This window comes from Poeciliopsis prolifica, unplaced genomic scaffold (genome assembly GCF_027474105.1).
Source record: "Poeciliopsis prolifica strain line A6 unplaced genomic scaffold, Auburn_PproV2 SCAFFOLD014, whole genome shotgun sequence".
Taxonomy (NCBI): Eukaryota; Metazoa; Chordata; class Actinopteri; order Cyprinodontiformes; family Poeciliidae; genus Poeciliopsis; species Poeciliopsis prolifica.
Window position 1 is genome coordinate 6,579,714 of NW_026562389.1, and position 10,610 is coordinate 6,590,323.

The window sequence follows — 10,610 nt, forward strand, 5'->3', positions numbered from 1 at the left end:
ACAAAACTGTTTAAAATGTTTCATATTTGAAACCAAAATAAAATTGTGCCCAAATGTTAACCTAAAACTTTAGGTGTGCAAATGGTTAAAAATGCACATTTAAAAAAAATAAATTATGTTTATATGCATAGCACGATTGGGCCGCTACAGTGTTCGTGTTGAAATTCTAAATTACGAGCTTACGAGGGTGCCTTGAACGCAGCGGTTTCGGGTGGCTGCTCTGATTACGCCACATTCTTGTCATCCGAATGAAAGAGGGCGGCAGTTCCTGGTATGGATCCACACTGGAGGACCGGTAAGGCGGAGAAGGTAAACCTCATCGACTCCTCTGAGCGGGACCAGCATCTGCTGCTCACCCAGCTGTCGGAAACACGGTAGGTAAAGTTCCTTTTGTGTTCCTGTTGCTCTGGAGGGGAGAAACTGATCCGTGTCGACCGGTTCTTGATTCCGCGAGCTCGTAAAGTGAAAATGTATGTTGGTTTGATTTGGAGTGTGATTGTTGGAATGAGGAGTTCAGAAAGGCTGGTTTACAACATGTACAGAAATTGTTTCCTTCTTCCTTGATCACAGTTTCTGCCTCTTTCCTGATAACTTACTGGAAGACTGCGAACACTGAGTGATGATTTACAGACATAGTTCTCTTAACATTTCTCCTGGCGCTTAAACGCATCGCCATTTTTACATTTGCAAGCATTTACTTAAATATTTATACCAGAGCTTTTTAATTACATTACTATTAGAAATGCTTCTTAGTAGCTTTACAAAAAAGTTAATTTTGTCTCCAGCCAGATAATAGATTAAGAAACAGTATTTTAATACTATTTTATAATCTTACAACTATTTTGTTCTTGTGGTCCAGTTTTTTAACTGTCATGACACATATCAAATATGCATTGCTTTACAAAAGTATTCATACTAAAAAACTGTTGCATTTTGACTTTTTCCAACCACAAACTTCATGTTTTCTTTTATTTGTTTTTTTATTTTTAAGTAGAAAAAATATAAGGTTATCTGTTTCTTATTTTTAACAAAAACTATAAAGTATTGCATGATTTGTATTCTCCCTGGAATGGTAACCTTTTTGTCTATTTTCTGCAATTAGAGTTGCAAGACGTTTGGGTCTGCTGATATGTCAATATTTACTTTATACTCTTTCATAGGACTAGAGGAAATAATCTAATCAGGACTGTCAGCTATGAATGAGGCAGCTGGAGATGGAGGCTCCTTCTCGTCGAAGGTCATCAGCATCGTGTTTATCATCCTGCTTCTGGATCTGCTGGGTTTCACGCTGATTCTGCCACTGCTGCCTTCCATTTTGGATCATTATGCTCAAGCAGGGGTCTGTGCGATTCAAAAACAGTTTAAAGACAGCAGAATATAATCATATTTCTTCAGTTTCAAAGTGCATGAACTTGGATGTGTTCAGACTTGTGTCCTGCTGTGAACAGAAGGTGTTTTATGTGAAGAATTTGTTCCATAAAAGCCATAACATAATTTGATTAGTTTGGGAGGCCTGTGTGCTGACTCACCCTGAAGTGGCCTCTCTGTGATGTTTGTGTGCTGTTTTTTTTTCTGGACCAGGATGTCACGTATCAGTCTCTGCAGAGTGTGGTGGATTGGTTTAGGGAGGCTGTTGGGATTCCTATGGAAAAGAAATACAACTCTGTTCTGTTTGGAGGTAAGTTATTCCAATCCCTTTATTCCATAAAGCAGAGATTCATCCAAATTCAAATGTTTGAGCTGAATAATGATGAAAGAGGAATCTTTCAAATTTAATACTCCTTATCTTGTCTTTCAGGTCTGATTGGGTCGCTATTTTCTTTGCTGCAGTTCCTGTCCTCACCTGTAACGGGCGCTTTGTCTGACCGTCATGGCAGACGACCTCTCCTTATTCTCACCACAGTAAGGAAGACATTATGACACTTTAAATATTTCTCATTTTCCATGATAAAATCCAAAGAGTCGCATTCCACCAGTTAATTGGGTGCTTTGTTTGTCAGGTAGGGCTGGCGGCCTCCTACGCGGTCTGGGCAGTTTCCCGGAGCTTCGCCATGTTCCTGTTGTTTCGGGTAATTGGGGGCATTTGTAAGGGAAACGTCAGCCTCTGCACTGCCATCGTGGCGGACTTGCCGAGTCCAAAAGCACGGAACAGAGGAATGGTGAGCAGGGTCAAACTTTGAGGTTTTTTGTTGTAGTTTAATTTTATAGTTTGTTGTAACCTTTTGTTGGTTTTAATTCGTTTTTGGCGCGTATTTTCTATTAAATTTTATGTAGTTTTTATTAGTTAGTAGTTTTAGTTTTTTATAGTTTGGTCAATTTTTAAGTGCAGAATCCTAAAAGGCCAGAGTATTTTATTATGGTTATGTATACATTGTTTGGGTAATGAATACACAACGGAAGATATAATTTTCAAAAAATGCATTCAGTTTTGTCTTTTGTGAATGTATGTTTTAGTTTTTATAAACCGACAATAGAGTTGCAGTTACTTTTTTCCCATTAATTGCTTTTTTAATTTATTTCAGTGAACAAAAATGTTTCCTCATTTTTGTTATTTTGTTAGTTTTAGTTTTCTAAGATAACTTTATTGCTGTGCACAGTCTTTTGCAGTGTTCAAGAAATTCTTATTAGCATTTGTACATTTCACATGCCAACAATTTTCTCATTCATGCAGTTGCAAGTCAATTTTTTAAAATTAAAATACATTTCAGTGATTTTTCTCAAATTTATTTTTTTTTTGACCAGGCAATGATTGGTGTTGCCTTTTCCTTGGGCTTCACTGTTGGACCTCTCATGGGTGCTTACTTTGCTGTCAGCTCCAAAACAACAGGAAATGTCTTCTACGAAACTCCAGCGCTGCTCGCTTTGACCTTCAGTGTTGTTGATATTTTCTTCATTTGGATGATGTTACCAGAAACACTTCCTACAGTTAGTAAGGTGAGTTTAAAATATAAATAAATGTGATGTTTTTTAAAAGTGGTTTATTATGCTTCCTTTGAACGATTAGAATTTGTTTATGGGCTGTACAGAACATGGTCATTACATTTTGTTTTTTCACAAAATCATTCTTAGATAATGAAGGCGATTTAGGAAATGCTGATTAATTGTTTTGAACATTTCATCCAATCAAATGTTTCTTTTAAATGCCAAATTCTAGCTGAGATTGTGTAAAATGTTTTCCAGTACCTGATTGGTAATTCTGTCCCCCAATCAGAGTAAAATTGTCCTTTCAACACAAGAAATCAACCTCTCAATGGTTAATCAGTAGTTTTATGGGGACTTTAAGTCGCTGTGTTGCTCTATAAATACTGTAAACAAAATAAAAAAAACATGGAAATAATACACTATTAAAGAAGATGGTAGTCAAATTTTACATTTAATTGGAAAATATACTCTTTTTTGGGGGGTTTTAACAGTGTAGCAGAAAATTTACATCATCAAGCAAGCAAAAGGACTAACAACAGATGAAAGATGGGGGTGTTATTGTTTGTTGTTTTTATAATTGTGATGATAGAAGAGCCAAATAGACTTGAAAACAAATTTAAACTGCAACCATTTGGGTCAGAAACACCTGACCTCAGTGTAGAATCTTTTCAGGTTGGAGTTGAAACAAGAAAAACCCGTCCATTTTCCTCCTTTTCGAGTCCTTTTGGAAAACATTTTTGGTTTCCATTTGTTACCCACAGCAGTAACAACCTGGGTTGTCACGGTGACAGTAATGTTTCAGAAAGTTTCTGCAGGGAGTCGAGAAGTAATTTCAGCGTTTTGCACTGAACCCAAAACAGCAGCGAGTTTACGGATCATTGTGTTTTAGCGCTGATGCGTCATCGGATGGACACTTGATGCTTTAAATGTCCCAGAAGACCTTTGTTCTCTTCAGGCCAAGTGGTTCAGATTTCACCAACCTTGTATCTGTAGATCTGCTGGATCCACAATATTTACAATCCAAAGAGTCATTTTGCCTTCAGTTGAGCTTCAAAAACACTTTACCAGATCACCAGATTTGTCCTACACTAAAGCATCCTCGGCTATAAATCATACGAACAGTACTTTTTGGATTGTAAGCAAAGACATATGCAGATGTTCTTATTTTAAAGTTTAAATTATTGGCTTATTTGCATCTTTTACTATATTTTCAATGTATTTAATGTTTTTTTCAGAAATGTAAAGTTATTGTCATTCCAGGGTTCACCTTCTCATGGTGGAGACTCTCTGGACCTTCTCAGTCCAGTCTCCTTATTTCATTTCACTGCTGTCATCAAGACGAAGGAGCCACCTTCTAAAGAAAGTGAGTGCTGGTTCTACATCGTCGTACCCTTTAACTAGACCATAAATGGACTATGGCCTGCTGACAGGAAGTGGGATGTGTTTCTTACAGGAATGCAGAAGCTCCAAGTGTTGGGTTTGGTTTATTTCTGCTACCTCTTCCTGTTCTCTGGTCTAGAGTTCAACCTGAGTTTTCTGACTCACCAGCGCTTCCAGTTCACAAGGTACAAACCCAGAGATAAAATGATGCATCATCAGCAGGGTGTCCGCACATCCTTAAAAATGAATGAATATAAAATTAAGGATTTAAAACGTCTTGAATTCATTTTTTTTTTTTAAAGAAAGTTGGCTTTAAAGTCTTAAATTTTGTCCTGGCTGGAATATTGAATCGAATGGAAGAGGACTATGCCATTGATAAGAGAAGAAGAAAATTCTCACTTTAATCTCAGAATCGGAATTGTTTAAACCAAATACACAAGGCAGATGTAGTCTTAAAATTCAAATCTGCCTAATACATTTGGGACAGTGCAAGTTTACAAATCCTACATACGGTGGCCCTGAGGTGCAAAACACTACAACATTAAGGAAAGCACTACAACATTAACAAAAACACAACAACATTAACAAAAACACGACAACATTAACGAAAACACAACAACATTAAGAAAAACACAACAACATTAAGAAAAACACAACAACATTAAGAAAAACACAACAACATTAACGAAAGCACGACAACATTAAGAAAAACAAAAACATTAACAAAAACACGACAACATTAACAAAAACACGACAACATTAACGAAAACACAACAACATTAACAAAAACACGACAACATTAACGAAAACACAACAACATTAAGAAAAACACAACAACATTAACAAAAACACAACAACATTAACAAAAACACGACAACATTAACGAAAACACGACAACATTAACAAAAACACAACAACATTAAGAAAAACACAACAACATTAACAAAAACACGACAACATTAACAAAAACACGACAACATTAAGAAAAACACAACAACATTAACAAAAACACGACAACATTAACGAAAACACAACATTAAGAAACACAACAACATTAAGAAAAACACCACAACATTAACAAAAACACTACAACATTAACAAAAACACGACAACATTAAGGAAAACACTACAACATTAAGGAAAACACAACGGAAGAGGTAGGTCCCAGTGGGAGACCTAAGAAGTCGCTGATTGGACGACAGGTCGTTTTACTTTTGAACCGGAAGTTCTTCTGGCTTTAACTTGATTGCTGAAAACAAGAATGTTCTCAGTGATCCAAACCTTAGTACTGTTATTCGTAAATATTTTGAGTCAGGACATACTGATACTGGTGATACTGGACATGCTCCAGACCAACCACGAAGTGTCGGTTAGCATGCGTTCAGTAAAGACTCATTTGAAAGTAGCAGGGCTGCATTGAAGAGGCAACTACTCTCCACTTCCTGAAGTGAGACGTGTCATTATGTCCGAGCTTAGAGGACCAGGGCAATTATTTGGCTATCGGACCATGTGGCAAGTTCTCAAACTAAAACACAACCTGCGTGTCAAACGTGATGTTGTAATGAGACTGCTGAGGCAGCTGAATCCTCAAGGCATCGCTCTGAGAACTTGCAGGTTTACAAGACGCACGTATCTCTCCACGGGCCCCAATTACATATAGCATGTAGATGGCTACGACAAAACTGAAGCCATTCGGCTTGGCCATCTCAGGGTGCATTGATGGTTTTTCGAGAAGGATAATGTGATATAAGACAGCTGTGGAAAGATAGTTTAAATCCCAAGGCCACTTACCTTTGAGAAATGAAGAGAACATTTTCCTGGTAAATTAATTGGTTCCCATGTTTTGGAAGGGACACATTATTTCAGGTGGCTAAAATATATGGTTCCCCCTCATATCTCTGGCAAATAAAGAGGAAATGTTTTCAATAATTTGTTGTTGATGAAGAGATGAATAAGCACAGTTGAAGACTTGTTGGTAAATAGTCCCCATGTTTTGAAGGGGGAACAGATTATTTTAGTCACCTAAAATATATGGCTTTCCCCTCATAACTCTGGCAAACAAGGAGCAAATTCTACCAAAATCACAGGATTTATTGTTGATGATGAGAGGAATAAACAGAAAAAAATCTTGCTGGTAAATTAAGTTGTTCCCATATTATGGAGGGGGACCAGATTATAATTTCCTCCATTCTTTCCTACCCTTACCAAACCTTGGGGAATAAAGAACAACTGTTTCCAAATTCTCAAAAATCTTTACATACACACTACGTGTTGGGAAAACTGTGTTTGGTGCCTGACTTATTTCTGCCAGGCTTACGTGAGAAACGTTGGAAAAAGAGCGATTCTCTTGGCGTATAAAATAACAAAAAACAGCATCAGAAGATCTTGTTTTTATATTTATTATACAATTTTTTAAACAACAGCTGCCAATTAAACTCAATGTTACAACCTTCACATGATTATATGAGTTGTTTTACCGAGAAATCGATCAGAAGCGACGTGAAAATGGTCAGATCCGCCTCATTCGTCTCTCTGGCTGTAATGATCGCTCCCGACACAGGGGAACCGAATTTAGCACCTACCCGAACTTTCATTTCTACCTTTTGTTTTAACCCCTTTCTCCCAAGAGAATACTTTGGTCGCTCCTCATTTTTCTATTCAAAGGTGAGGGCTGGTGTACGGCAGGATGGGACAGTCTGTTGTGCTAGAAGTAAAGCAAAGAAAAAATGTCGCACATCACATTCATGCAAACGACAATATGTATTACGAACTGAAGTAAAGCTGCCACAAGTATAAATTAAGTGCGAGTTCGCTTCCAAAAAGGCGGCTAGCCTGATCGCAGTGCAGCAGAACCAGAACGACACCAATTATCCTAAAAAAGTAGTGCCTAAGGCTGTAACGGACCTTACGATATATAGCTAATACAATTCTGCTGTATTATAGCGACTTTGTGTACTTTTAATTGCATTTATAATGAACAACTAGATGACAGTGGACACGGTCTGGAGACCACTAGCGTTAGCAAGTTACTACATCCATAAGAAATATGAATCTTCCTTTATACTTTTTAACTTACTTGAACATTGTGGAGTATCCTCCATACAAGTTTCTTGAAGCCTCTTGCCACAATTACTGCAAAAATTTGGTGACGGCTCAACCACCTCCTTTCCACAGTTCGGGCAATACATGGCGAAGTGACTGTATTCCCGCTTCCTTAGGTTTTCAATCAAACGAAGCACTCCAGCATAACTTCCGGTTCAAAAGTAAAACGACCTGTCGTCCAATCAGCGACTTCTTAGGTCTCCCACTGGGACCTACCTCTTCCGTTGTGTTTTCCTTAATGTTGTAGTGCTTTCGTTAATGTTGTTGTGTTTTTGTTAATGTTGTTGTGTTTTTGTTAATGTTGTTGTGTTTTTGTTAATGTTGTCGTGTTTTTGTTAATGTTGTCGTGTTTTCGTTAATGTTGTGTTTTTGTTAATGTTGTTGTGTTTTCGTTAATGTTGTTGTGTTTTCGTTAATATTGTTGTGTTTTCGTTAATGTTGTTGTGTTTTCGTTAATGTTGTCGTGTTTTTGTTAATGTTGTCGTGTTTCCGTTAATGTTGTTGTGTTTTTGTTAATGTTGTCGTGTTTCCGTTAATGTTGTTGTGTTTTTGTTAATGTTGTTGTGTTTTGCACCTCAGGGCCACCGTACCTACAAGAAAAACATAGTCACATGATTATTTTTAAACGCTAACAACATAATTTACATTCATCTAACATAAGAATGTTTGGTAATTTATTTCGATTTTGACATAATTGTAATTCTTTTTAGTGACCTTAATCCTCTTCTGTATAATTGCATATATTCTATGTATTTTGATTTTTCGGCGGGGCTTTTCTGTCAGAATCTTTAGTCACACACAGACATCTTCAATGCTAACATAGCCTTGCTAGCTTCTTAGTTTTAGCGCATCTATTATGGGCAAATGGAAATTTATCGCAAGTTGGCTGGATGAAGTGCTCATTTATTTTTGAAACATAGGTCTTAGATTCCACTCATAATGATTTTATAAAGTCGTAAATTTGAATTTGTGAAACCAGCCGAGACTCTAAGCAGAAACATAAATGCTTTCATTGTTTTCTGTAAACAGCATGCAGCAGGGAAAGATGTTTTTCTTCATTGGCGTCATCATGGCTTTGATCCAGGGGGGTTACGCTCGAAGAATCAAACCTGGGCAACACATACGTGCTGTTTACATGGTAACAATACAATCTATCTGCATGATGAATATTATACTGAATAGGCAGAAAAATACTGAAATCAATCTTAATGTTTTCAGGCAATACTGATGCTGATCCCAGCATTCATTCTCATCGGATTATCATGGAATATTACAATGCTTTATATTGGCTTGGCATTATATTCTTTTGGTGAGTCATGTTTGCTTTTTATCTGATTATATTTTTAATAAGCAGGGAAAGAAGCTCTCCAATAATGAGGGCAGTGATGCAATTTTAGATCATAGCAACTTTTCATTTTTATTGTTAATATAATTAATAGGAGATGATTAGTGGTGGCCTGTAAACATTTTATTTTCATCTGAAGAAATGAACATAAAATGTATTGTTAATAAAAACAATACATTTTCTAACATGATTTTCTCAAAACAAATAATGAATAGCGGCTTTAAAAGGTGGAGTTACCACATCTGACTGTAGAGGGCACTGTCGATTCTTTACCAGAAGGCAGAAGAAGAACTTGTGAACTTGCGTGTCATCCACATAGCAGTTGCCATTACTTAAAAAATTAAACAAACTTTAACTCAAAGATACATTTTAAGTTAAAAGAGCAGGTCCAAGAATTGATCCCTGGAGATTAAACTTCCCTCAAAGCAAACATTTCTGTCTTCATTTAATTTAATGATTTATTTATTACACATTTGTGTTCATATTTTGATTGTTACAGCTGCAGCAATTGTAGTTCCCTGCCTCTCTACCCTTGTTGCTGACCATGGTGAGTTTCTTTTTATTTTTTTTTAAATATTATGATTTTGAGACCAAAGTTTCTGATTGTCCTCTGTTTGATGTTTGATTAGGTTCAGCTAATCAGAAAGGTACTGTGATGGGGATCCTGCGCAGTTTGGGTGCACTGGCAAGAGCATTTGGGCCAGTGGTGTCATCCTCTGGTAAGGAAGCTAAAGAATAGAAAAATAATGACCCTTTCAGCCTTTTAGCAATTAAATTTAGCTTCATATAAGTTATATATGAATCCAATAAATCTGGAATTACTTTGAGATACCTCCATTTTTGCTGTTTGTGTATTTACATCTTATGTTTATTCAGTTTTTTCTGTATTTTATTTCAGTTTATTGGATTGCAGGAGCACAGACCTGCTTCCTCATAACATCAGCCTCATTTGTGATTCCACTTTTTCTCCTGAGCAAAGCCCAGAGGTCAAAGGAGGAGTGACCTGCAGCGATCAAGATTCTTCTCTTGCTGCCTGATATAAATGTTATAATGTTTACATTTTTGGGGAAGATCAAGCACTGTTTCCATTTGTTTTTACTCAGTAGTGATGTGAGGATTACTTTTGGTGCTTTGTGCCAAAGATAAACAAATAAATCAAAAAGTCTAAACTTATGCCAAAATAGAGAAGTAGGTACAAAATGTTGTGTTAGAAAATAATTCTGTATATTTGCACATTAAGATATCTCCTTTTTATTCAACACATGTTTTGATGATTAGAAATTACACTGTTAGTGGAGTTTGGATATCTTTTTATAAGAGTATTTTATCTTATAGATGCAGTATTTTATAAGTTAGCAATTTATTTTTACAATCATTGAATGTGTTAATGGTTTATTTTATGAATGTTTGAAAAAGAAACACATCATCCATTGGTCATAATGGAATAATATCCTACAGGTGTCAATAAAACTCTATAGTAATACTTCCATCAAATTAATTTCTTTATTGATAACCAGCGTTGAATAGATAGTAAATATGATTGATTGTTTTACTTCTTCTGTTTTCGACAATTTTATTTGACATTTTTGAATTACACTTTAAATCAAAAGTAAGAATTCTGAGTATATTAAATAACACCATTTTCAAGGTATGCCTACAAAAGACTATATTGACAAAGTTCTTGCTAAAGCAACTAGAAAAACTGAATTTAAGGCGAATTTTCCTATTAATAAGCTAAGAAAACTCACGTGGTATATTTTGAATATTATCATTGTTCGCCAGATTTGCTAGTTGTCAGAAATACCATTCGTTACTTTCAGAAAGTCAACTCATCTTTTGACTGAATTATTTAATTTGCTGT

General features: G+C 36.1%; 1 protein-coding gene across 2 annotated transcripts; it reads left to right on the top strand.

Annotated features, from left to right (window-relative positions):
• Positions 1-250: 250 nt before the first annotated feature.
• mfsd10 (major facilitator superfamily domain containing 10) lies at positions 251-10,299 on the top strand. 2 transcript variants are annotated; one of them, XM_055039172.1, is made up of 13 exons: positions 251-378; positions 1,161-1,339; positions 1,582-1,678; positions 1,799-1,902; positions 2,001-2,159; positions 2,743-2,934; positions 4,183-4,285; positions 4,376-4,487; positions 8,434-8,542; positions 8,623-8,713; positions 9,249-9,296; positions 9,379-9,468; positions 9,648-10,299. In XM_055039172.1, exons 2-13 carry the CDS (start codon positions 1,196-1,198, stop codon positions 9,749-9,751), a joined length of 1,353 nt encoding a protein of 450 aa, XP_054895147.1. In that variant the 5' UTR covers positions 251-378; positions 1,161-1,195; the 3' UTR covers positions 9,752-10,299. The 2 variants fall into 2 exon arrangements, with proteins under 2 accessions (XP_054895147.1, XP_054895146.1); XM_055039171.1 differs by having other exon boundaries at positions 251-374.
• The last annotated feature ends 311 nt before the right edge of the window (positions 10,300-10,610 follow it).

Excerpts from the sequence above, each read along its gene's own strand:
- mfsd10 (XM_055039172.1), top strand. The coding sequence starts at position 1,196 with ATGAATGAGGCAGCTGGAGATGGAGGCTCCTTCTCGTCGAAGGTCATC. Across the intron at positions 1,340-1,581 it reads ATCATTATGCTCAAGCAGGG|GATGTCACGTATCAGTCTCT; the intron begins GTCTGTGCGATT and ends TTTCTGGACCAG. Across the intron at positions 4,286-4,375 it reads GGAGCCACCTTCTAAAGAAA|GAATGCAGAAGCTCCAAGTG; the intron begins GTGAGTGCTGGT and ends TGTTTCTTACAG.